This window comes from Microtus pennsylvanicus, chromosome 21, assembly GCF_037038515.1.
Source record: "Microtus pennsylvanicus isolate mMicPen1 chromosome 21, mMicPen1.hap1, whole genome shotgun sequence".
NCBI lineage: Eukaryota > Metazoa > Chordata > Mammalia > Rodentia > Cricetidae > Microtus > Microtus pennsylvanicus.
The window spans coordinates 8,247,585-8,271,141 of NC_134599.1; the positions used below are offsets into that span (position 1 = coordinate 8,247,585).

A 23,557-nucleotide genomic window follows, 5' to 3' on the forward strand; every position below is an offset into this window, starting at 1 on the left:
CAAGCCTGGTGATGTTCCAGGAGTCCAAAGATGGGCAGAGCACACAGATAAGAGTTTATCACTCTAGTGTGAAGTCACAGGAATGCTAGCGATTGGTACCCATCCAGAGACTTGGAAAGCACCACCCCCGCCCTTCCCAGACAGCTCACCTTTAACTCTCAGCAAAATGTAACAAGGGGGTGGGTGAGCTCTGCACTAAGCGCCACCTGGGGCCAGGTACTGCACCTATTTCTTTTTTCTGATATTTTATTGTTGGGGTTGGAACCCAGAGCCCATGCATGCAGAACCTACATCCTGACATGCATTCTTTAACATGTTCCTCGTCTCTTAGCTACCATTCCTCAAATCGTCCCATCTCCCATCACACCTGCGGCTGATGGGTGAACCATCTTCCCGGGTGATCTCAACCTGTCCAGCCATATCCAGGCGGAGCAGGCCTGCCTGACCCATCCCAAGCACCCTAGGAAGACTGGATTCATTCTACACTTCATCCGTAAACACCCTCATGGGTACTCTACATCACATTTGAATCACGTTTACCTCCACCAAATCAAGCAAGATTTAGAGGAAAGGATAACAGACTTTGAACCCAGAACTCCTGGGTTGAACCCCAGCTGTACCACACAGACTGGGCTCTGTGACCGGCAACAGTTTCCCTTTCCTAAGCCTCAGTTTGCTCACACTCAAAAGCCGTCAGCTGTGCAGAGAAAATAAGCTGAGAAATAGCCACTGCTTGGCACATAGTAGGTGTCCTGAAGATGACTCTCCCCTTCTCCCTTCCCCGTCCCTCTTTTAGGTCTTCTCCCACAGCTATTCACAAGATCCCTACCCCCGCCCCCAAGCTTTCTGTCTAGAGTAGCTTTTTCACCTGAATCACAGAGACTTTCTGTAAAGTCCTGCATCAGGTGATAGGATCACAGAGCATTTTGCCCGACTCTGGCTTCTGAAATAGAAACGACAAAACTGCAGATTGGAGCTAAAGGGGGATGGGTAAGGAGCGGGGAGCAAAAGCCCTGGGATTTTCCAGCCTCCTCGTCCTCCTTCCTTCATGAAGAGTGTGAGCAGAGTTAGCAAAGAGAATGAGCATCGCCCTGTTGCAGTTTGGTTGCAGATAAACAATACCTACCCGCCCCCAACTACCACCACCGTGTCCAATGCAGGAAAGAAGGAAGGTGCCTTTGCTGACAAGAGCAAGAGAGGCGGGAAGTAAGATCAGCCACGGAGTGACCGTACCTCCCACCCAGTACCGCCAAAGAGACCCGCAAGTTCTCTGGCCGAGAGTGAGGAACTGGGGGAGTCCCAGGGAAAGCCATGAAGTATCAAATACATGACAGCGCTCTTTTGTGTCCATTAAATAGGGCAGCTGCAGGTGCCTAGCTTGGAAGTCTGATGTTGTCCAGCCTGTGCTAAATCTGCTCACCAAATGCTTGACATGTATGTTTCGTTGCATTTTATTTATTAATTTAAAACATACTTTTGCTCAAGAAGCATATCATTCTTATAATCCTAAAAACAAGGATTTACTATTTCCTGTTTATTGTCTTTGGCATTGCCAGGGCTAGAGCCCAGCCTGGCATGCACTAGGCAAGTGCTCTCCAACTGACATAGCCCACCATAAGGATGGCAGAAGAGACAAGCTACCTACACCTCAATGTAAGAGACTTTTCCATTTATGCGTAGGCATTTGCATTTGAATTTTCTGTAATAAGTGGGAAAGGGTGATAGAAATGACACATGGGGACGCACATACGGCTCTGTACACACTGAAATACCATCTCCCTTGGATCTCTGCAGTAACTTCTCTCTTGGTCCCCTGGCTTCTGCCCATCCTTTCTCTTCCCGACCCAGTTGCCAAGAAAATCCAACTAAAGAGTAAGTCAACATGTCACTTTCCTGCTCGGAATCTCCAGGGAAATCCCATCTGACTTAGATTGAGAGGCAAAGTCTGTCCAGGGGCCTCTAGATCCTGAGGAACCTGGATCTTCCCTGGCCTCCCCTTAGTCACCCCAGGGCAGCTATCCTGGTCACAGCACAAAGTGTCCTTGTGAAGAACCCTACTTGTTTCCTCCTTCTTCAAGGCTTTGTTCTCAGTCCAGTTTCTCAAGCCTCGCTGTAAGACAGCATCCCCCTTTGCTACACCTTCCCAGGTCTCCCATCTCATCTGTCTCCTGCGTGGTTTATTTAACTCCACATTTGGAATCTCACACACTAGAATTTGGACAGAAGTCGCAGCATTTTGCTCGCTGTGGCGGCCCCAGTATGGAGAGTATATCGCATTCAGTCAGTGGAATTACTTGTTGAATGTTGAATTGGCATGAGGCAGGATGTCAATAAGAATGAGTTATCCTGGGATAAAAATGAATAAACACAGGATTTCCTTCCAAACATTGAGGTGGTAACCCAGCTCTTCCCCATGAAGCCATGCGCTTGTTCTCTTCCCCATGAGAAAAATAAAAAGACACAAGGTAGACGTGAGAGTTTCCTGCTTCTGATGGTTAATATTCAAAACTATAAAGGCTGCTGCATAGTCAGCTCTCGCCCAGAGTGTGGGAGGCCCTGGTTCAAGCACCAGCACCGAGATCAAACCAACAAAACCATCACTGATTCTTTGAACAGGATGTGGCGGCAGAGACCTGTAACTTGAGCACTCAAAAGGCTAAAGTAAGCCAGTCTGGGCTATGCAGGGAAACTCACAAACGATACAGTAATGAAACAAAAACCCCATCAGCAAATCAGGGGCTGGCAGGAAAGTCACTAACCTGATTGCCATGACTACGGAGGACCACATAGCAGTGAAATGACTCCAGCAAGTTGTTCTCTGACCCCCACATGTCTGCCATGGAACATGCCCCCCCACACACACAAAATAAATTAAAAAAGAATTTTAAAGCAGGACTCCATCTTTCTACTGTTGGCATTTTATATGCAGCGCTATATGTATATATATATATATATATAATGTATATATAGAATATAGATTATATATATGCAGTGCTTTCCAGGTCTCCACTCTAAGGTAAAAACAGTCAGAAAATTCAGAAATAAAGAATGTGCTCCGACAAAGTTTCAGGACTACTTCAATCCATGCTGTTTAGTAAAGTCAACATTTTGGCAGAGGTCCAATCAAATGCCCTTCAGCCATAAGATGTCTAAAGGCCCAGCGTAGCTCCCCGTACCTCCCGACTGCGTCCTGTATGAGCTGCTGCAGATCCACCTCCTGCTTCCTCAGGGTTCCAAACGAAGAGCGGCCCTCCACCAGGCCTTTGCCGCCAACGTTCAGCTTGACCTTGCCCACAGCCGTCCTGATGCTCCCGCTCATATGGTTCTCAAACTTGCTCTCATATTTCACGAAGTCGGACTCCACGACCACTGGAAAGAAGAGAGCAGAGGAATCTGAACGCAGATGGCTCAGAGTTGTGGGCTGCTCAGCTTCCGGGCAGCCTCATGGGAAACCTGCACCAGCATCCAGTCGTAAAGTGAGCTGCCCAGTTTCCCAGCAGCCCGTGGGAAACCTGCACCAGCATCCAATTGGAAAGTGAACAACAAATGAGCGCAGCCATGGACTGACCAGTGTCTAGGGGTACTTAACATCGCTGTGATGGTTTATATTGATTCTCAACTTGAAAGGATCTAGAATTATCTAGGAAACAAACCTCTTCATGCCTAGGACAGAGTTTCTAGATAGGGTTAATTGAGGTAGGAAAGTTCCATTCTAAATATGGGCGGCACCATTCCGTGGGCTGCCGTCCCAGACTACACGGACAGGACAGGATGTAGTGAGCTGCTGTGGACAGGACATGACCCATTCCCTCTTTCAGACCTTTCTCGCCATGACGGACTGCACCCTCAAAATGTGAGCCAAAATAAGCTCTCCCTTAGGTTGTCCTGGTCAGGTTTTTTTGTCCCTGTAAGGATCGAAAGTAACTAAGATGGCCGCCAGCTGGGGTAAAGACTGGAAGGGGATTAAAATGGAGAGTGATGGGTGATACCTGTGCCCGCTCTACTCCTGCAGACCCCAGAGGAGCAACAGCATGGCAGATCCTCCTGGCCAGTCCTTGGACATCCTCCTTCCCACCACCCATCCTAAAGACCAATTCCCCTGTCCTCCTTAACATCTCCCAGCAAATGTAATGTTTACGTTATATCTGAGCTCTAGCCAGACATTCAGGTCCTTACCATGTTAGTCACTAGGCATACCCAACCCCCTCAGCCGCCTCCCAAAGCACACAAAGCCCCAGACTCGCTTGCTTTCCATCCTGGTTTTCCATACTCTCAGGAACACTACAGTACCGCCTAGCATTCCATTGTCAATCAAGTCAGCTGGGAATATAGCCTTGTTCCTCACTGACCATCAAATGTCCTACCACCAAGCTATGACCACATGCAAGTGAGGGCCATCAGGGTGCCTTCAGGGCCCACCCTCTGCTCAGAACCCTCATGTGAACTACCAGCCTTGGGTTTGGGGTTTGATTTTTTTTTTGTCTCCACTCCCTTCCCTTCTCTTTTCTCTCTTGGGTGCTCAGTATTGGATCCAGGGTTTCGTATATAGTAATCATATTTTCTACTACAAACATATGCCCCCAGGCCACTGTCCCTATTTTAATCTGTCAAGATACAACTACAAAAACTTCAGCATCAATCACCACTATTTGGTGAGGATACAGAAGAACCGTAGTTGGCATCACCTCCTGTCTTTTCACATCCTTCTCCCAAATCTCTCCTAGGCTCCAGACTGATCCTCAGAAGGGATTCTAAACTATCCGAGCCTGACAGACTCCCTTCTACTCACCTCCACAAACAGGGACTGTGTGACAGGAACCAGAGCCCAAAGGCCCCTGCCTAGTGACCTACTTCTGCCAGCTAGTCCCACCTCCTATGGCCTTACTGCTCTCAGAATAGCACTATAAGCTGGAGACCAAGCATTCAAAACATTAGACTAGGGGGTACATGTTTAGATTCAAAATGTAGCAGTCCCCAGAACTGGTCACACAGCAAACAGAGAGAAATCGAGAATAAATACATGGAATGTCACCCTAGACACACATGTAAAAAAGATGTCACTTATACACAGTTCTTTATCAAGTTGTAACCTGAAAGAAGGGAACACTGGGCTCTCAGGGAGCCACCCCATTCAATCACCACCCTTCCCCTCCCTGTCCTCAGCAACACCCGTGCCAGAGTTGAGGCAACAATGATAAAGCACCCTGAATCTGCTCGTCCCAGCCAGGACTCCAATAGGACTCAGGAGCCAGCCTCAGCTCTGACCTCGGATGGTGACCATATTCAGGAATCCCTTATCTGTGGTGACAAGCGACATCATCAGTCTCACTGAAGTCTGCACGATCTTTCAAGATACCACCAAGTTATCATTTCAGCACCACAGAGAGAAATTCCAGGACTCAACAGCCCTTGGTGTATTTTATGATGTTTTCCCTCTCGTGCCAAAAAATGTGTCGCTATTTTGCTACTCAAAAGAGGTTCTACCATCAAGAACATAAACCTGGGGGCAGAAGGGGAGTGCTGGTGGATATGGTCAACCTGACAGGCTCTGGAATCTCCAAGAACAGGAGCTCCCAAGCATACCAGAGGAGAGTGGTCTAGAGTAGGTCACCTGAGATGGGGAGAGTCATCCTAAACATGGCGGCACCATTCTATGGGCTGGGGTTCTGGACTGGATGAAAAGGAGACAGCCATTCAAAAGCTAGACTCCACGGCTCCCTGCTTCCTGGCTGTGGATGCAGTGTAATCAGCAGTGTGTCTCAAGTCCCTGTTGCCATGACTTCTTTGCCTAGTACTCCTGAAACTGTGAGTTAAAATATACTGTTTCTTTCTTAAGTGCTTCCTGTCAGGTATTTGGTCACAGAAATGAGGAAAGGAGTGGGAGATGACGTGAAGTTCAGATCAATTCATCCTCCCATTCCGTAGCAGTGCCAGTGACTGGCTGAGGGCAGCATTGATAGAAAGGCTCATCTGGAAGCAAGTATGGAGTCTGCAGACCCCAGTGAGCCACTCTAGCTCCCTTTCCTTTCAGACAGGCAATCGCAAAAGGCTGAAACTTTACTGTGAAGGAGAATTAGACCTGGTTTCATCCAGTAGTCAAGAACTCTTGAGACTGCCTGCCACACATCACCGTGTTTCAGAAAGTTAGCAAGGAGCAGCAAGCTTCAGAAAGTTTCCAACCTCTGGTCCAGGAAACCCGGGAAAGCATGCTAATGCAACTGTTTCAAAAACAAGTGAAAAACCACAAACCAAAATGTCCACTGCAGTCTTAATTATTAAGCACAAACTGGAATAGTTAGTCAAATTAGGTATATATACACAAAAGAATATTATGTGTTTGTTGAGATAGCATCTAAATTTATAGAGGAAACACATAAAATTAAATAAAAATAAATGAGGAATATATTAAAATCATATACAGGATGTTTTTACTTCTGTTTGTAAAAAGTATTTAGGTTTGGGGCCGGGGAGAAGGATCAGGTGCTCGCTGCACAAGCAGGAGAACCTGAGTTCAGATCTCCAGCACATCCCAGAAAAGTCCAGGCTGTGCTTGCCTGACCCAGGGCTGGGGAGACTCTGCTCAAAACAATGAGGTGGAGAGTTACAGAAGACACCTACTATTGGCTGACTCTCTCTCTCTCTCTCTCTCTCTCTCTCTCTCTCTCTCTCTCTCTCTCTCTCTCACACACACACACACACACACACACACACACACATCCATCACAATTTTTTTCCATTATATGCAGTTCAAAAAAAGACCATGACCTAAGTATTCATGGATATTGACATATAATGCTACATTATAAAGTTTTTTTTTCCTTCATCTCTTTGTATACTTTATAAACATAGCCACGTGTTGCTTAGCAACAGGGTCAAGTTGTCAGAGAAGCATCCTTGGGTGATTTCATCTCTGTTGAGACATCATAGAGTGCTCTTATCACGAGAGTGCAGAGATCACTAGCTGCTGTAATCTTAAGGAATCCCAGCGTTAGCACAGCTACCATGGACTAAAGGTTACATGGCGTGGACTAGACGAGGGTGCCGTGGACAATCCTCTGCGCTCTCTGTCTACGCCAGCTCTCCAGCCTGCCATCAGTCCCTCTTCCTTCTCTGTTGCATAGCTCTACAAACTGATTAGAGGACCAGGTGGGGCTGAAGAGATGGCTCAGCCAGTAAAAACACTCCCCACCCAAACACAAGGACCTGAGATCAAATCCCTGGAACCTATAAACCTATACATAGTGTGCCTGCAGTGAGCTGGGAACCAGAGAGTGAATCCCCAGGAGCTCTTGGGCCACACACCACATCAGATTGGAGTACACGGTGGCAGAATGGCTGGTCTCAAACAAGGGGGATAAGGACTGATACCCAAGATTGTCCTCTGACCTCCCCTGGTCACATTGGCTCTGGATCTATCTGTCTGTCTGCCTCTCCCTCTCTCCCGTCACACACACACACACACACACACACACACACACACACACACACACACACGGCGGCAGGAGGGGCAGTACCAGTCCAGGTGCCCCTTCCCTTGGGGCCACTGAAAAGTAAACCACAGAGTCTCAGTTTGTAGGCAGGGGACTTCACCAGCTGCCACAATAAAGGCTGAGCCAATCTCTTTAGCAGGCTCTCTATAGCCACTTTTGAACCAGAGTGGGAGACTGCCCTGCTCCCCTCAGAAATCATTATGCAAGAAATAAACTTTTCATGCCCCTCTGATCGGTTAACAGCATATTGTCTAGACACTAAACCTAATTTCATATAGGGGAGCCATCTCACTTATGCCGAGTGGCTCTAACATTTATGATGGGCACAAGGAACTTTTAGACCCAAACTGACTATCACTTTCACAACACTAGGGCATAACATTTCATTTCGGGTGTGCGTAATTGTGCTCGATAAGAAAGAATATCCTTTTACACCAGAGAGCCAAGGAAAAGGAAGAACCCAGTATAAAACAGCACGTCCATTCCAGACGCCTAAAGGAGCCCTTCCTGTTTGGGGAGTAGACGCTGAATCGTCATAGGGAAACATACCTGGACCGAGACATTGCCCCTCTGTGAGAATATCTCCCAGGGTGACAGACAAAAACTGGTACTTGGGTCTCTGCCAGCACCAGTACCGTTTCTTCTTGGTCACCAGACCCAGGAGCTGCAGCTTGTCACAGTCATTCAAGTGTGAGACGGAGATTAGGTCTCCTCCGTCGTCAACTTCTTTAAGGAAATTCCGAGTCGCTTTGGCGAACATTCTGTCAGGTTCAGGTTACCTAAAAAATATGTTAGCAAAGAGTCAAATATGGAGTTATTTTGTGTCATTTTTTTTCCTAAAATTATATTTCTCTATAGCTATTATAGCTAGTATGAAAGAGTGTAACCTCTCTGAGAAACTATCTATTGCGAGTTCAGTTGAAAATAATGCAATCAAATTGAAAAAGGGGGAAATCTCAGAGATATTGGAAAATAATATGTTTTAGTCAGGATAGGCTAGGTTATACTTCCAAAAACAAGCAACCCTGAAATCTCAATGGCTTACAACCCTGGGGGATGCAATCCCTTTGGGGTCGAATGACCCTTTCACTGGGGTCATTGAAGACCATCAGCAAACACAAGCATTTACATGATAATTTATAGTAGCAAAATTGTAGTTATGAAGTAGCAATGAAAATAGCTTCATGGCTGGGGGTCACCACAACACGAGGAGCTGTATTAAAGGGTCATAGCACTAAAAAGGTTGAGAACCAACAGCTTACAGCTATAAAAGTCTATTTGTTAAGCTGGGCTTGGTGGTACACATCCATAATCCTATGGGGCAGAGGCAGGAGAGTTAACACAGCTCTTGGGCAGTTTTGTCCGCATAGTGGGCTCCAGGCCTAGAGCCCATCTCAGACAGGAATTACTTGTTGCTTATACTGCAGGTCAATAAAGAAGGAACAGGAAAGGTCTAGATCTTTTTTTTTTTTTGGAGAGGGTTTTTTGTTTGGTGTGTGTGTGTGTGTGTGTGTGTGTGTGTGTGTGTGTGTGTTTCGAGACAGGGTCTCATTTTTTTTAGCTTATGATGGCCTAGAACTCATTACGTAGCACAGGCTGGCCTTGAATTCTAAACAGTCTTCCAGCCTCGGCCTCCCAAACACTGGTGTTACAGGAGTAAGTCACCGGTACCTGACTGAGAGTTTTCTTTGTTTTGGACAGAGGATTAAAGGAGAAACCATCATCCTGAACATTATAAACCATTATACAAGATAAAAGAGAGTTCTAGAAGGCCTCACATTAGCAATTAAACACTCTGGCACAAAGGTACCCATGGCTTGCTTGCTTAGAATGTGTCAAAATGCAGCTTTAACCAACCTTGAGAGTTGAGAATGCAACCCTACCAAGAACCCACAAGGCACAGACCTAGGAATATTTGTTGTCGTAATGACTTCCAAACATTGAATAACAACAGATTGGAGATATTAAAAAATAATTGCATTGTATTGAACATGTGCAGACTTCCCCTCCAAACAATGCTGTAAAAAGCAAAAGACCAATTGTATAAACAATATACAGGTGACAACTATACCAGATGCCATGTGTGGGAGGTACGCAAACTGCACCGTGTTGTAGGAGGAGGGCTGGCTAAGGAAGGTGGTCCCATATTGCCAAGTCTGGCACGGCTTGGTCCTGGAAACCTGCCTCAGTCGTTGAGGAAATGGATAGACACACAGACACACGTACAGAAAATCTGGGATGAGGTGGGCTCTGCTCTCTGGTGGAGCAGCGCCTTCTACAAGAGCAATCTGAAAACTCGGAATAGTTATTTTATATATCTGAAATTCAAATCAAGGGGCCTGCTGCATTGTTTACAGCTGAACAATAAGATGGGTTTCGGAAGTCTTGGGCAGGAGGGCTCAGGAGGGAAGCAGTCTCGGGCTGTGGTCATCTGGGAGGAGGAAGCTGTGGTTGCTAGCCTTGGCACACACTGCCAGGTTTTGCACTTGGCAGAAGAGGGCTTTGCCATTTCCCTCTGAGCCTCAGAGGCTTTCCCTCCCCATAGGTCTGAGGCATCAGGGTCTTTGATGTGGCTGTGCCCAAGTCAACAATACACACACATTGAGAACATCATCCTCTCCTTAGACATTTGTTTAGGGCTTCCTCCATTTCCCTTCAGTGGTGCTTAGGGGCCACCGCAGTTCTGCAAAAAGTCAGATAAATTTTTCTCTACCTTGTGTGATCTTCCCTGCTCAGAAATAAATACTAGATAGTTATAAATTTTTAACCCAGAAATAAAAGTATCATTACACTTCAGCTGGAGGGGGAAAGGAACCCCAGGATATAAAGGGGAAGTAGCATGTTCAGTGGAGTATAGGCTAGTGAGTGGGCTGACTTTCTGGAGGAATGCCCTCAGTCACACCAACCTCTCACCAGCACCAGAGAAAATTAGTAGTAAACCGAGTTTCTTTGAAGAAAATAAAACCGTAACAATGGTAAGAGGTGCAGAGAAATATTTTCGTGATGTTAGGATAAAAGGGCATTTATAAAGGCAAATTGCAATCTGAGAGTTTGCAGTGTTTATGACAAGAGTATTATTTAAAACAACTCTTAGAACAAGATCTCCTGAATAAATTGGGAGCATGGGGACCTTGGGGGAGGTTTGGAGGGGGGAGGGCAGAGGCAGGGAGGGGGAGCAGAGAAAAATGTAGAGCTGAATAAAAATCAATTAAAAAAAAGAAAGAAAAAAACAACTCTTAGAGGCCAGAGAGATGGCTCGTTGTTTAAAAGTACCCCCTTGGAGGTTTCTAGCACCCCTTGGAGGCTCACCCTTGTCAGGAAATTCCAGTTCAAAGGAGCCTGATAGCTTGTGACCTCCTTACACACTGCACATACCTGACCCACAGACGTACTGTGCAAACTCAGCATCCCTATATAAAATAAAAATAAATACACACTAAAAATAAACTTTAAAAAATCAAGTACTTGAGTAGAAGAAACACCCAAAACTCTTATTAGTTACAACACATAAATTGAACATATATATATTTCAAGTCACATATTTCATATTTAATACCACACAAAAACAAACTGAAATAACACTTTTATATAACACTTGATAATTTTATTTTTGTTTCTTTGATTTTATTTGGGATCTTTTGAAGTTGGGCATGTAACATCCTAGGTTAGCCTCAAACTCATAATCCGGGGGACTCATCCTCCCTAGTACAGTGATTCCCACTGTGTGCCATCATGGACCAGCTGAAATGGCTTCTTAAGACTAACTACAAACAAGTATAAATGTCGACTGGACAAGAACTAGTGTCTGTCTGTATTCTTGCCCTGGGCCTTGGCCAATCACGGGGTCCCACAGCACTCCTGGAGTTCAAGGGCTGGGTGTGGTCCTGGACTTTACCCTGTCTGACTCACTTTCCTCAGCGCGCATCTCCTCTGGGGTTTCAGAAACATCTCCCTCCCCTACTTGTTCTCCTCAGCACCTTCTCCTTGGTTCCTATGAAGCAGTGGCTGCTTCTGCCTGTTCTTGTATATCTCAGAGTAAAAATAAACATTCGAAGAGAAGCAAAGTTCCTGTCTGAAGAACGGGCTGCGCGCGCTATGACTAAGGAGCTTTCCTTCAATGGAGCATTCATTATTCATTTGTTATTCAATAAATTCAAGCTGTTAATGGAGTCATTCATTAAGAATTTTTGCATACACACTAGGTTCTGGGTTGAAGCACTCAAAAAACCATTAGGTTGATGCTGGGTTTGGTGACTCATGCCTAGGATCCAAGCACTCGAGTAAGCCAGGAAGACAGTTGTGAGTTCTAGACCAGTAGGCTAGAGAGACCACACACACACACACACACACACACACACACACACACACCACTTTATGGTAACTGTTGGCAGATCATGGTGGAGAGTGAGCAACAAAAAATCCTGTCCATTCGAGTGGACAAGGGCCCCACTGTGCCAGTGGCACCTAGGTTGCACTTTGTAGCCAAGGAGAATCAGCGAGGATAAGTCAATCTGTAGTGACAGAGAAGCATTTACAGAAGCAGGGGTAAGGGAAACCGGGAAAGCAAAGCAGGCTATGGGCATGTGTCTGGTGTCTATGCCGATGCTCTACAGCCACCTCACGGAAGGACTGAGGATACTTACTAAGCTTTGTGATTGACCAGCGTTGAAAGACAGGGTTCCAGAATGGGGAAATGACAGGAGCAGCCTGACAAGGCCTCTGGACCAGAGACTGAAGGTCCATATACCACTGCGGGAGTGTCTGATGAGCAAGAGCTACGAAAGGGCGTGACCAGAGAGCAAAGGTGATCAGCACAGCCACTTAGGTCTTCAAAAAAAAAAAAAAAAGTGGGGCAGGAGCAGGTGAAGGTGCTTGCTGCCAAATCCAATGACCTGAGTTTGATCCCAAGATCCACAGAGCGGAAGGAGGGAACTGACACCTGCATGTTCTTTCTCCTCTTGCTTTCACAGCGCGCGCGCGTGGGTAGGAGAGAAACAGGCTAGAAACAGAGGCAAGCCTGTGACGCCCTAAACTCAGTATCCTCCAGCAGAAGGATGCAGGTTTGGTGGATTCCCCCAAACTTTGGTTGGCTGCCCAGTGATGATGCTAGATAGGACACCCACTAGGATGCCCTCCAGACGGTCCAGGCAGGTGGCAGGTGATGAAATAGCTCAGCCAGTTACCAAGAGAGGGATTCAGGAAATTGAGGGCAGCAACCGCCACAACTGTCGGAGGGACAAGGCGCAAGATTTATAACTTTGAACAAAACTGGGCCTCCCTTTTGGCACGTGAAGACTCATCAGGATGGTAGAGCAGGCTGTTTAAGTTCGCCCTTCTGTTGGGATCATACTGTTTCTAGGCTCTAGATTCTTTTCTGAAGCAAGCAAAATGGGAGTTCACAAACCCATCTTCACATCAAAAGGGCTTCTATGGCAGTGATGTCAAGCTCGCTGTTAATAACAACAACAGCAACAATAACAACAACAAAATGGAGTCCAGGGGCTGCGCCCCAGAGGGTGAAGAAAGGGCGCTTTAACTTCATTTTTAGTGGGACTTTTTCGTTTCATCTAACACCAAACCTGGCCAATTGCCTTCTTGACAGAGTAAGTTGCTGAGGGAGTTACCGGGAGCCAGTTGCTCTGAGGGCTTCTCTTAGACTCAGGCTTGGCCACTCACAGGATTTTGTGAAGATGGTCTCCTGGGGAAGCTAAGGCTAACACTTTCTTTTCTGTTACGTGTGGGTATAATTTACAAGGCACCAAAAATCTACACTCCCCAAAATGCTGAACACTCTGAACCATGTTAAACATTCCTGACCATGCTCTCATCTTATTTACACTTTACGCCCCTTTGCCCACCATTATCTCTGTGTTTCCTTATAGAAATAAATTTAAAAGTCTGTGGACCCCTCCACACGCGTTCTTCTAATATAGTGATATAATCTATAGACTGTGTCATATGAGTACCTTCTGACTTATAGTTGCTTACCACTGCTTTCCTGACTGTATTGCTGCTTGTAGGCCCTGTTGTATATGGGTCATCATTCGTGTTTTTTCCTGCTATTTTAAAATTACTGCCACCCACATGTGGTGGCTCAATATTGTAATCCCAGTGCTATGAAGGCTAAAATGGGAGGATTGTCATGAGTTTGAGGTTAGCCTGGGCTAATAGTGAGTTCCAGGCCAGTCTAGACTATAGAGAAACTGTATCAAAAGGCAAATAACCAAACAAGATACCACTAAATATTCCTTCATAGACAGATGACTGGATCGGGAGGTTAGAGACCTAGGAAAGAAATTGCTCGTCAATGGGTAGGTACCCTTGTGACTCTGGACCTTCTTTCCTTCTGCAGTCCAAGTAACAATGCACCTGCTTTACAGAGGCCTGCTAAAATGTTACCGTGTCTGTATTAGCAATGATAGCCTCAAACTTTAGAATCTTTGTCTGTCCTGGAGGTGAGAAATTGAATCTCAGTATAGATATAGTTTGCATTATCTCAATACAAAGGAAAGCGAAGATCTCTTATTTTGTTACAAGCCTTTAAAAACATTTCTCTCTTTTATTAAAAAGCTGTTGGCTTTTCTATTGTTTGCTTTTTAGTTTATGTGTATGGGTGTTTTCCCTGCATGACTGTGCACCATGTTTGTATGCAGCAAGGCTAAAAGATGGAGTTGGGTCCCCTAGAACTGTAGTTACCGAAGGTTCTGAGAAGCTATGTGGGTAATGGGGCTGGAACCCAGGTCCTTTAGAAGGGCAACCAGTGTTCTTATGCCCTGAGCTACCTTTCTAGCCAGTTGTTTTCTTTATATCTAGGATTTTTTGTTTGCTTTTATTATTGTAGTTTTTAAATATTATTTTATTTTTAAATGAGATGTGTTTGCATGTGCTTGTTTGTACACCATGTGAGTACAGAAGGCCTTGGAAACCATGACAAGCCTTCAGCTTCCCTGGAGCGGGAGCCTCAGGCAGCTGTGAGTCAGCTGGTGTGGGGCCTCAGAACCAACCCAGGTCTTATGGAAGAACACTGGGCACTCTTAACCACTGAGACATCTCTCTAGCTTGCTGTGAAACAGGGTCTCACACTGAAACCCAACTTGGCTTGGAACATGCCACAAACTCCCAGCAATCCTCTTGCCTCTGCCCCTCCAGAGCGGACATCACCGGCAGGAGCTACCACGACCAGTTACGGGAGTTTTGTTGCTGTTCTTAATGATTTTGAGACAGGGTCTCAATATGTTCAGCAGACTGGCCCCAAATTCACCATCCTCATGGCTCCGCCTCCCAAATGTTGAGACTACAGGTGTGCGTCATCATGCCTAGCATGAAAACTTTCGCTATAAACAGAGGCATCAGCCAAAATACAGACTAGAAATTTAACACGCTCAAGTTTATGTTGTGCCGTTAGGTGGTACCACATTGCCACCATCATCTCAGTCACCTGAGGTAGCGGACTAGTCAACAAAGATCTCACATGCCCAGGTGCTCATAAGCAAAGGAAACTGTGGGGCTTGGCCACTTTGTAGGCTGCATATCAGGTAGTTACATTATGATTCATAACAGTAGCAAAATTAGAGTTATGAAGTAGTAACAAAAATAATTCTACGGTTGGGACCATCACCTGGAAACGTTCCAGGTAAGTGGCCCCAAGACACGTGTTGGTAGAGCTTATATTGTCAAAACCCATAGGCCACTGTCCTTTCCCATGAGGCTTTGATGTTATTTTCTAAAAACTCCAATTCCCAGAATCCCAGAAAGTCACCTGATCCTTGGGCAGCTGGGGCTTACAGGTTAACTTCAGGTCTAACAGAAGTTTGAGAACCACTGATCTAGAATGCGATTCAAGGACCCCACATTGAGTCTCAACTAAAGCCAGACTTTAAATTTAATTTCCCGGAATGCTTCACCTTGGAAGTCCCTGACAGTGGACTCAGGGCCATGCAAATAAAAAGCACTGAGCTGCCAGGTGTGGAAGCTCCTGCACACCTGCCCGGAACTTAAGAATGATAGTAGCAAACTTTTCTTCACCTGCCTGTCTGGCTGCCCTCCCAGCCAAGGCAGATTAGAGCATAGGCACTCTGCGAATGTGGTTAAGGACAGAGAAGAACTCCTTGGAAAAGAGGAAAGCAAGACAACATTCAGAGTTAGCACAGAATTTGGCCACCTGAAGCCACTGACTCTTGGGAACAAGGAACCTTGAAAGGAACAGCTAAGGTGGCAATGGTTGCACGAGGAACCACCACCACACCACACCACACCAGTGGGTGTGTTCCAGTCTTGGGCACACTTGGTCTTGCATTTTGGGGGACCCTGTTCTTTCCCACTTCCTACTTAAGCTTCTTTTTCCTTTTATTCTGTTTCTTGCTTTGTTTTGAGAGAAAACATTTGAGGCTGGCCTTGCACTCTATGGTCTCCTGTCTTTGATTCCCAAAGGTGGAAAGAGGGTTCTTCTTCTGGTCTTTCCACAGAAGTCCTGGAGGTCTTGGGAAGAGACCACGGGATCAAATACAGCAAAAAAAGAGCAGGGTCAACACATGTTGGGTTCCTGCTCTCTGCCAGGTGCCGAGCGGGATGCTTTTTGTTTCCTCATTTACTCTCCAAAACAAACTCCCCGAAGCAAACATTTTACACATACTGCAGATGTGGAGACTGAAGTTCACAAATGTTAAGTAATTTTCCGAAGATCTTGACAAACAGACACATGTAAAGTAAGCCCGGTACTATAGCCCGGTACTTCTAAGAGCTGGGCTTGCATTCCCCTGCTGGTCGTGAACAGGGTCACGGGATATCCACATGAACTGAGGCTACTGTGATCACAAATTACGGCAAAAAACATGAACCCTCTGGCACCATGTCCAACTACAGACCAAGCACAAATGCTCTCCCACCCACGAAAGGGCCAATACCACCTTCCTCCCCATCATGCCTGTGACCGAGACTACTTCTCGACCAGTCCCAACTGTGGCCTAAGTCTGGCAGGCTTTCCATTTAGCAGTGATTGGTGAAGAGACACAATCAGAATTGTTTCCCACTTCCAGTCAGCCTCTCCTCCAGAGCAGACTTCCCTCTGAGGTCCCTGGCAAGCCACATTCCCCTTTGCAGCAAGGAGCAATGAAACCCAGCAGGTCCAAACCCCAGTAGCTTTGCCTAGGCGACCTTGGATGTCTGCCCAGAGAATTCGTACTGAGCCAAGAAGCTCTCTTAAGTCCAGAGCAGGTGCTTCTGACCACTCTGCCCTGCTGATCCCTGGTCAGCTTCTTTAATTTAGCTTCATATGGTTCGTTTGGTAAAGACAGCATTTGTGGAAAGGCCAACGTCAGTTATGGTGGAGACAAAGCTGTTGCCTTGAAAAACAAATGTGTGTGAAATAAACGGTGGTCAGAGGGCAGGTGGTTAAAGCGTGAAAGGCAGCGACGCTCCAGGACAGAGTGGAGGAACATAAAAGACTCTTAGGGACAGAGGGAGACGGGTGTGGTGTCCAGCCTGTAATCTGGGGACTCAGAACTAGAAAGGCTGACACAGGAGTCCAGCCTGGCCTTCATAGAGAGATGATAGCTTTTTAAAAAAATGTCTTAATTACTTTCCAAAGTAAAAGCAGATGTGGTTAGCAGCACACACCTGTAATGCCACCACCCCACTCAGGGAGAGGCAGCAGGATCGCAGTATTCAAGAGCAGACCAGGTTGCCAGGACTCATAAAGAGGGAACTTCTTGAGCGAGTGTCCAGAGTTCAAAAAAAAAGGAGAATGTCCTGTGGAAATCATAGAGCATCCTCTCTGAGCAAGCCATCCTGGAGTCCACACACCTGGGCAGGCGGTCTGGGTCATTTTCTCTCTCGGATCTATTCAGGAGTCCGGGCCTAGCAGCTCCCGGAAGCTTTTCTTTGTAAGAAGTACTTGTGGGTGACAGGTGTTGAAGACGATTCATTTTATTGTACATCTAGATGCTGTTCCTCTAACCTTTCAGCTCTTTTCCTTCAATTCCCAACTCTGCCTGGGGCGTGGCAGCTCAGGCCCAGCTGTGGCAACACATCCTTCCCCACTTCTCTCCAGGTTCCATTCAGACTCCCAGTGAGTGGGGTAGCTGTTTGACTGTTTTTTGTTCTGGCTCCAGCAAAGCCCTGGAGCAGCTCCGGGTCTTTCCCTGACGGGTGCAGATGAAAAGGACCCCTCACCAAACCCCCATTCCGGGTTGAGACAAAAGGGTCTCAATGTGGAGGTTGGATTCAGTTACCCCAGGCCAGGCCTAAAGGAAGCCTGCCTCTGCCTGCCTTTGGCTTTTCCTCCCATACATGTACACGCCTGAATCCTAGACACCAGAGATCAGAAGACAAAGGATAGAAACGTGGGGATGCGGTCGGGACATGATGAGGTGGGGGTGCCAGAGAGCACCAGCTGCACTTGCCACCTTCCAGGACTACCTGAGTGGCCAGGAGCTTGCTGGGAGGAGGCAAGGATGGGATGGAGACCAGGGCGGAATCGGACCAGGGCAGGACAGAGCAGTTGCCGCTGTTGGAGAGTGGGAAAGAAAGAGCGGGCGACTATCCCCCAATCGCTGACTTAGGTAGGAAGCAAGGGGGTCCCCAAGGAAAAGGGGCGCTGACAGTTTGCCCCAGGCCGGGACGCCACGAAGGGAGGGGGGTGGGGGGAGAGGAGCACAGGCGGAGCCCGCAGCTCGCACCCGCAGTCACTTACCCGCACGCGCGCTGCCGCTCGGTCCTGCACGTGCTCGGTTCCGGCAGGCGCGTTCCCGTTCCTGGGACACACGGGGAGAGGAGTAGGGCGGGCCTGGACCTTTGTTCAGTCTTGCTCCAGGGAGCCTCAGCTGGGCCACGAGCAAGCTAAGAGAGCAAAGAGACCGCGCCGGAGGCGGGGCTGGACCCGGGACTCAGGGACTCTGGCAGAAGAAGCAAAGGAGCTCCAGGCAGCACGGGAGGCTGCTGCTGACAGGACACTGCCTCTCTTCCTTCCGGGGACACCAGGGAGGTGGCCAACTTCCCAGGTCAGCCTTTGGCTGAAGCATCTGCTTCAGAGGAGGGAGGAGGCCTGCTGGCCATAGATGCTTCATCCCCCCCACCCCATCCACCCTCCACCCCCACTACCTTCCCCTCACCCCTCCTTTGAGGCTGCTTCTGGTTCACAGAGCCTGTCATGTCACCATTGGGGTGTGAGCTAGCACAGTGGCTTTCCAGTTCATCCAGGGAACTCAGTTGTGGGCCTTAGGAACGAACCCTTGCCCTTGCTTGGAGCTTGGAGCTTGGTGTTGTGAGTACCTACATCCCAGCGAGGGTAAGCTCCCTGAAGGAGAACCAAACCTCTGTCACCCACAGGTGCTTGGTAAATCAAGGCAGGGGATTGGAACAGAACGCTGTGTCCTCTGAGACAATCTATAAGATGTTCTTTCCTGTACGATGAACAGGTGAAAAGAAAATCCTCCCCGTGACCCTCCAGTGTAAATCTGGATTTACACTCACAGAGGGTAGAGCCTTTTGTGGCTGCCCCAGTGGGGAAGAGCCCTGCAGGCGGCTACAGAGGCGGACACTCCATTGGTCACCTCACCACAAAGCCTGACCTAACTATTCACACTACTAAGGACCTCAGGGACCCTCTGTAGCTCCTTACATGATTCTCCCTGCGTCAACTGCCATCCCTATACTACACTCGTATAACACATAACTCATCCCTAAGTTTTTATCTCACCGAGGACAGTGACATGTTCTGCTTTGTTTGCTGTGTCCAGCTCCAAACTTGAAACTTATTGACTAGTAGATACTCAGGAAATTATGTTGGATAAGAAAATGGCTGCTGAGATGGCCAGTATGGAAAGGTGACCGCCTCTGAGACTGACCACCTGGCTTCAGTCCCCAGAACCCACGCAGTGGAAGAACGGACTCCTACAAGTTACAGTCTGACCTTCACACGGGCGCTGATACCTGCACATGCGCCCAGACATGTGTATTAGATGTGAGTGTGTGAGTGTGTGTGTGAGTGTGTGTGTGTGTGTGTGTGTGTGTGTGTGTGAGAGAGAGAGAGAGAGAGAGAGAGAGAGAGAGAGAGAGAGAGAGAGAAACACGGATGAACTGTCTTAATTGTTCCTCAAATGGGGCACATGGGGATTATGGGGTTGTCTTCATGAATTACCCAGTCTCAAGATCTTCTTTCCAGAAACTTAAGCCCTGTAAGAGGATGAAGACTTATCGGTGCCCATGGCCTCCTGACCTGAGCAGTTAAGCTTCAGAGCGTCCTCACAACCATTCGGGGGCCCATCCTGAAGGGCCCGGTTCTGTTCAGCCAGCTCTGTACACGTAATTGATATGCATGAGGAAGGTGTAGACGGTGGGTCCTGGATGAGTAAGGAAGAACTGCCAGAGGTGTCCCTCTGGTCCTGTGCTTTGCCAACGTGGCTAGGGACGGAAAGGAAACAGAAGTCATTATTCTAGTCTGGTCAAGGGAGTTTTCAAATCTGTTATTGCTCCTTTGGTTTCGTGTAATCAGACAGTGATGCTATGGCTTCAATGTGTTCCCCACAGTCTAAGTGCGTGCATATTGTTGAGAGAGGGCACTGATAAGAGATGCTTAGGACATGAAGGCTCTGCCCTCCAGATATAAGGGAGTGGCTTGGTTACCATGGAAACTGGTTCTCAAAGGAGCTTGAAACCCCCTTTCCAACCCCACCTGCCCCCTCTCTTTCCTTTCCTTCTACCTTGTTTTGGGATGACTGCAAAAGACGGCTAATTGACACAACTTGACCGTGGATTTCTTAACCTCCGGAGCTGTAAGAAATAAAATCTGGGTTCTTTATAATTAACCCGGCCTCAGGAATTCTGTTCTAGCCTCACAAATACAAGTAAGAGACTTGTCAAGGTAATTGTTAACCCAACTATTTCCCCATGGCCCGGGGCACCAACCTTTGAGCAGCTCTCAGGACAGCGTTCAACCGGTCCCCACCCTGATGGCTCATCCTCTAACTAGGTCACCACTTAAGATTGAGCTACAGGAGCTTCTGAAGCAATGGTTACTCCGTGCCTTCACATTTCCCCCTCTCTCTACCCTGTGCAGTGGCTTGTCATTAAATACCAGAGGGGGCACAGGGACTAATGTGGAAATGGCCCTTTCTAGGCGCTGACTGTAGGTGTGGTTGTGAGTACTTTACATGGAAAGACAACCTTATCTTACACTCATAACCTCTTTGGGGTTCAAGTTAAACAAGGAGATTGAGACAAACCAGAAAGTGATGGTGAAGAGTTTAACTCAGGCACAGAACATAGCATACAGAACATGGGTCCTGGGAACCGAACTCTGGTCTTCTGCAAGAACTCTGAACCTAGAACCATATCTCCAGCCCCATATTTTAATTTTTTCATCACACCTATATTCCTTGTTATTGCTGAATAGAATATTTTAAAGATTTCAGATGTAACAATCAAAACAAAATAGGATTCTAATTTCAGACCCTCCTCAGTATGTTCCATTAGGAAGAAGGGGTGTGGGAACACTCCCTGGAGATAAGTTGGGTTGCTTATTGTTGGCAAATACTTGCTTCTCAGAAGATTCGTCATATAACTGTTTCCAGTTGCAGATCTTGCTCAACGCTCTGCTATTCACACTGTGTGTTCCCTGCTCTACCCCAGAGTAAGCTCATGTCTCAGTTATCAATGGCTTCATGACAAGCTGGTCCTAAACTGTAGCTTAAATCATTTTCTTATCCCTCCCAGTTTTGCAGGCTGGGACTTGGGGCAGGGCGGCTACACAACCGTTCAGTTCCATGTGACACTAACTGAGGTCCCTCTAAGGACTTTAACTGCTAATGGCCAATGGCTTGGTCTGAAAGGTATAGGAGAGCTTCAGGCTGCTGCAGCAAAACACTATGGACCTCTTGGCTTATAAGCAGCAGAAGTTGTTTCTCACAGTTTGGGGTAGTCTGATGTGGAAGGGTCTTCTGTTTTGAGTTGATTTCATTGGTTAATAAAGAAACTGCCTTGGCCCTTGATAGGACAGAAAATTAGGTAGGCGGAGTAAACAGAACAGAATGCTGGGAAGAAGGGAAGTTAGGCAGACGCCATGCCGCTCCTCTCCAGGGCAGACGCAATGAAGCTCTGGCCCAAGATAGACATAGGCTAGAATCTTTCCCGGTAAGCTACTGCCTCGTGATGCTACACAGATTATTAGAAATGGGTTAGTCGAGATGTGAGAGTTAGCCAAGAAGAGGCTAGATATAATGGGCCAGGCAGTGTTTAAAAGAATACAGTCTCTGTGTAATTATTTCAGGGCATAAGCTAGCCAGGCGGCCAGGAGCCAGGCAGCAGGAATGCAGCCCACAGCTCTTGCTACAGTAGTCTACCACCGAGGGACTGGCAGGTTCTGGGCCGAATAAGAACACTGCATGGTTCTTAGATGGGCTGTCACATGTAGAAAGTAGCACTGTTGGGTAGACTTGCCTCTCAAACCTCCACCTCCTCATGCTATCATACGCTGATTAATCTTAGGCATGTGAACGCATGTGGATTTTGGAGGAATACAATTAATTTACATTCTGCCTCTCCATTAGGGATATTGCAATGACCTTCCATAAAGTTTCAGCTTTTGTTTACATTAAACACACAAGGAAAATTCCTGTTTTTAACTTTTGTTCACGTGCAAACAAATATCAGCACCGAAGAAACTTGTATTGAAGACCAGTAGTCATTTAGCAGATGTTGGATTTACAGAAACGTTCCAAAAAATAAAACTCAGAGCCATGCAAACTTCCCTTGCCCTATCATTATTAGCAGTAGTTGTGTTCTGCACTGAAGTTGTCTATATCCAGCACTTATGATTTAGGAAGGCCAGGTCCACCCCACACAGCATCTTGTTAATGAGTGGTTGTTATGGATGTACCACAGGCTTTTGGGGAGACTAAAGATCCCCTATGCCATCTCAATTCCTAGTTAGAATTTCTACAACAAAAGCAGATTAACAAGAGAAAAAAACACGCACAAATGCATTAGCATGCATCACACTATTTATAAAATTTAAATATAAAAAGTGTATTTGTGTGTGCCATATATATACATACATACATACAGACACACACACACACACACACACACACACACACACACACACACACATATATATATGTCAGAGGAGGACACGAAGAATCTTCCTCTATCACTTTCTGCCTCACTAGTCTAAGAGAGAATCTCTCACTGAGCCAGAAGTTTTAGCTGGCTGACCAGCAGGCTCCTGGGATCTGTTCCTCTCTGTTCCCTGATGCTGGGTTTATAGTCACCCAGAGTCACAGACATCTTTTTATGAGTATGCTTGAGATTCAAATTCATGCTTGAATAGCCAGCACTTACCTACTGGGCCATTTCCTTGGCCTCTGGTATAGCATCTTCAACAAAGAATGATAAGTCAGGAGAGAGAAGAACCAAGGCAGACCATGGTAGGCTTCCAAAGGTGGGAAACATGGCAAGGTAAGCATGTTGGGGAGACCAAGTACACGAGGGTTTGCTTCAGGTGTCTTCTTGCCAGCTCTGGGCTATGAGTCTAGAATAGTCAGTGCTAGGGAAAAACGCATATGTCCCCATTGGTTAGAAAACCAGAATAGGTGAGTTGCCTCTGTTGCTGCTTGACTGCCCTTAGTTCAAAAGTAACTATTATGACGTATTTTGGCATATTTTGGCGTGGTATCCCCTAATCTCCTTTAATGCCAAGCAGTATAGTAGCACTGAGGACATGAGAGTGAACATGGGGACACGGGCTTGGCCCTCCATGTCCACAGAGCTTTGCAGTCTAAGGAGTGGGGCAGGTACGGTGCCCGGGGAACTCCAGGCTATGGGGTGTAGTGTATGGAAGAACAAAGGTAACTGCTCGTGAAAAGTATATTAGGGTATGGTAACAGCAAAATAAACCCCTACATCATAAAGACGCAAGTGCATGGTAGCTCATGATTTGCTCAGGGAATAACCTCAAGTGGTTCCAGGTGTAGGAGGTGGGGTGGGGGAGGTTAGTTCTTCAGAGGCTGGCCTATTGAAGGTAGGTGGGCTCTGACAAGGGAAGCTGCAAGGGGCATTGAGGGAGTACCTGT

The 23,557-nt window shown here is 46.9% G+C and overlaps 1 protein-coding gene across 2 annotated transcripts in view; it reads right to left on the bottom strand.

The window, feature by feature from the left end:
* Gsdme (gasdermin E) overlaps positions 1–18,565 on the bottom strand; it is a 62,068-nt gene extending 43,503 nt beyond the window's left edge. Inside the window, exons 1-3 of one of the 2 annotated variants that reach the window (XM_075955162.1) lie at positions 18,181–18,565; positions 8,040–8,269; positions 3,177–3,369 (exon numbers count right to left, since the gene is read on the bottom strand). In XM_075955162.1, the coding sequence (XP_075811277.1) occupies positions 3,177–3,369; positions 8,040–8,250 (404 nt within the window). In that variant the 5' untranslated portion in view covers positions 8,251–8,269; positions 18,181–18,565. The remainder of the gene's footprint in view (positions 1–3,176; positions 3,370–8,039; positions 8,270–18,180) is intronic. The other variant, XM_075955163.1, reaches the window with a different exon arrangement.
* Between the last annotated feature and the right edge of the window lie 4,992 nt (positions 18,566–23,557).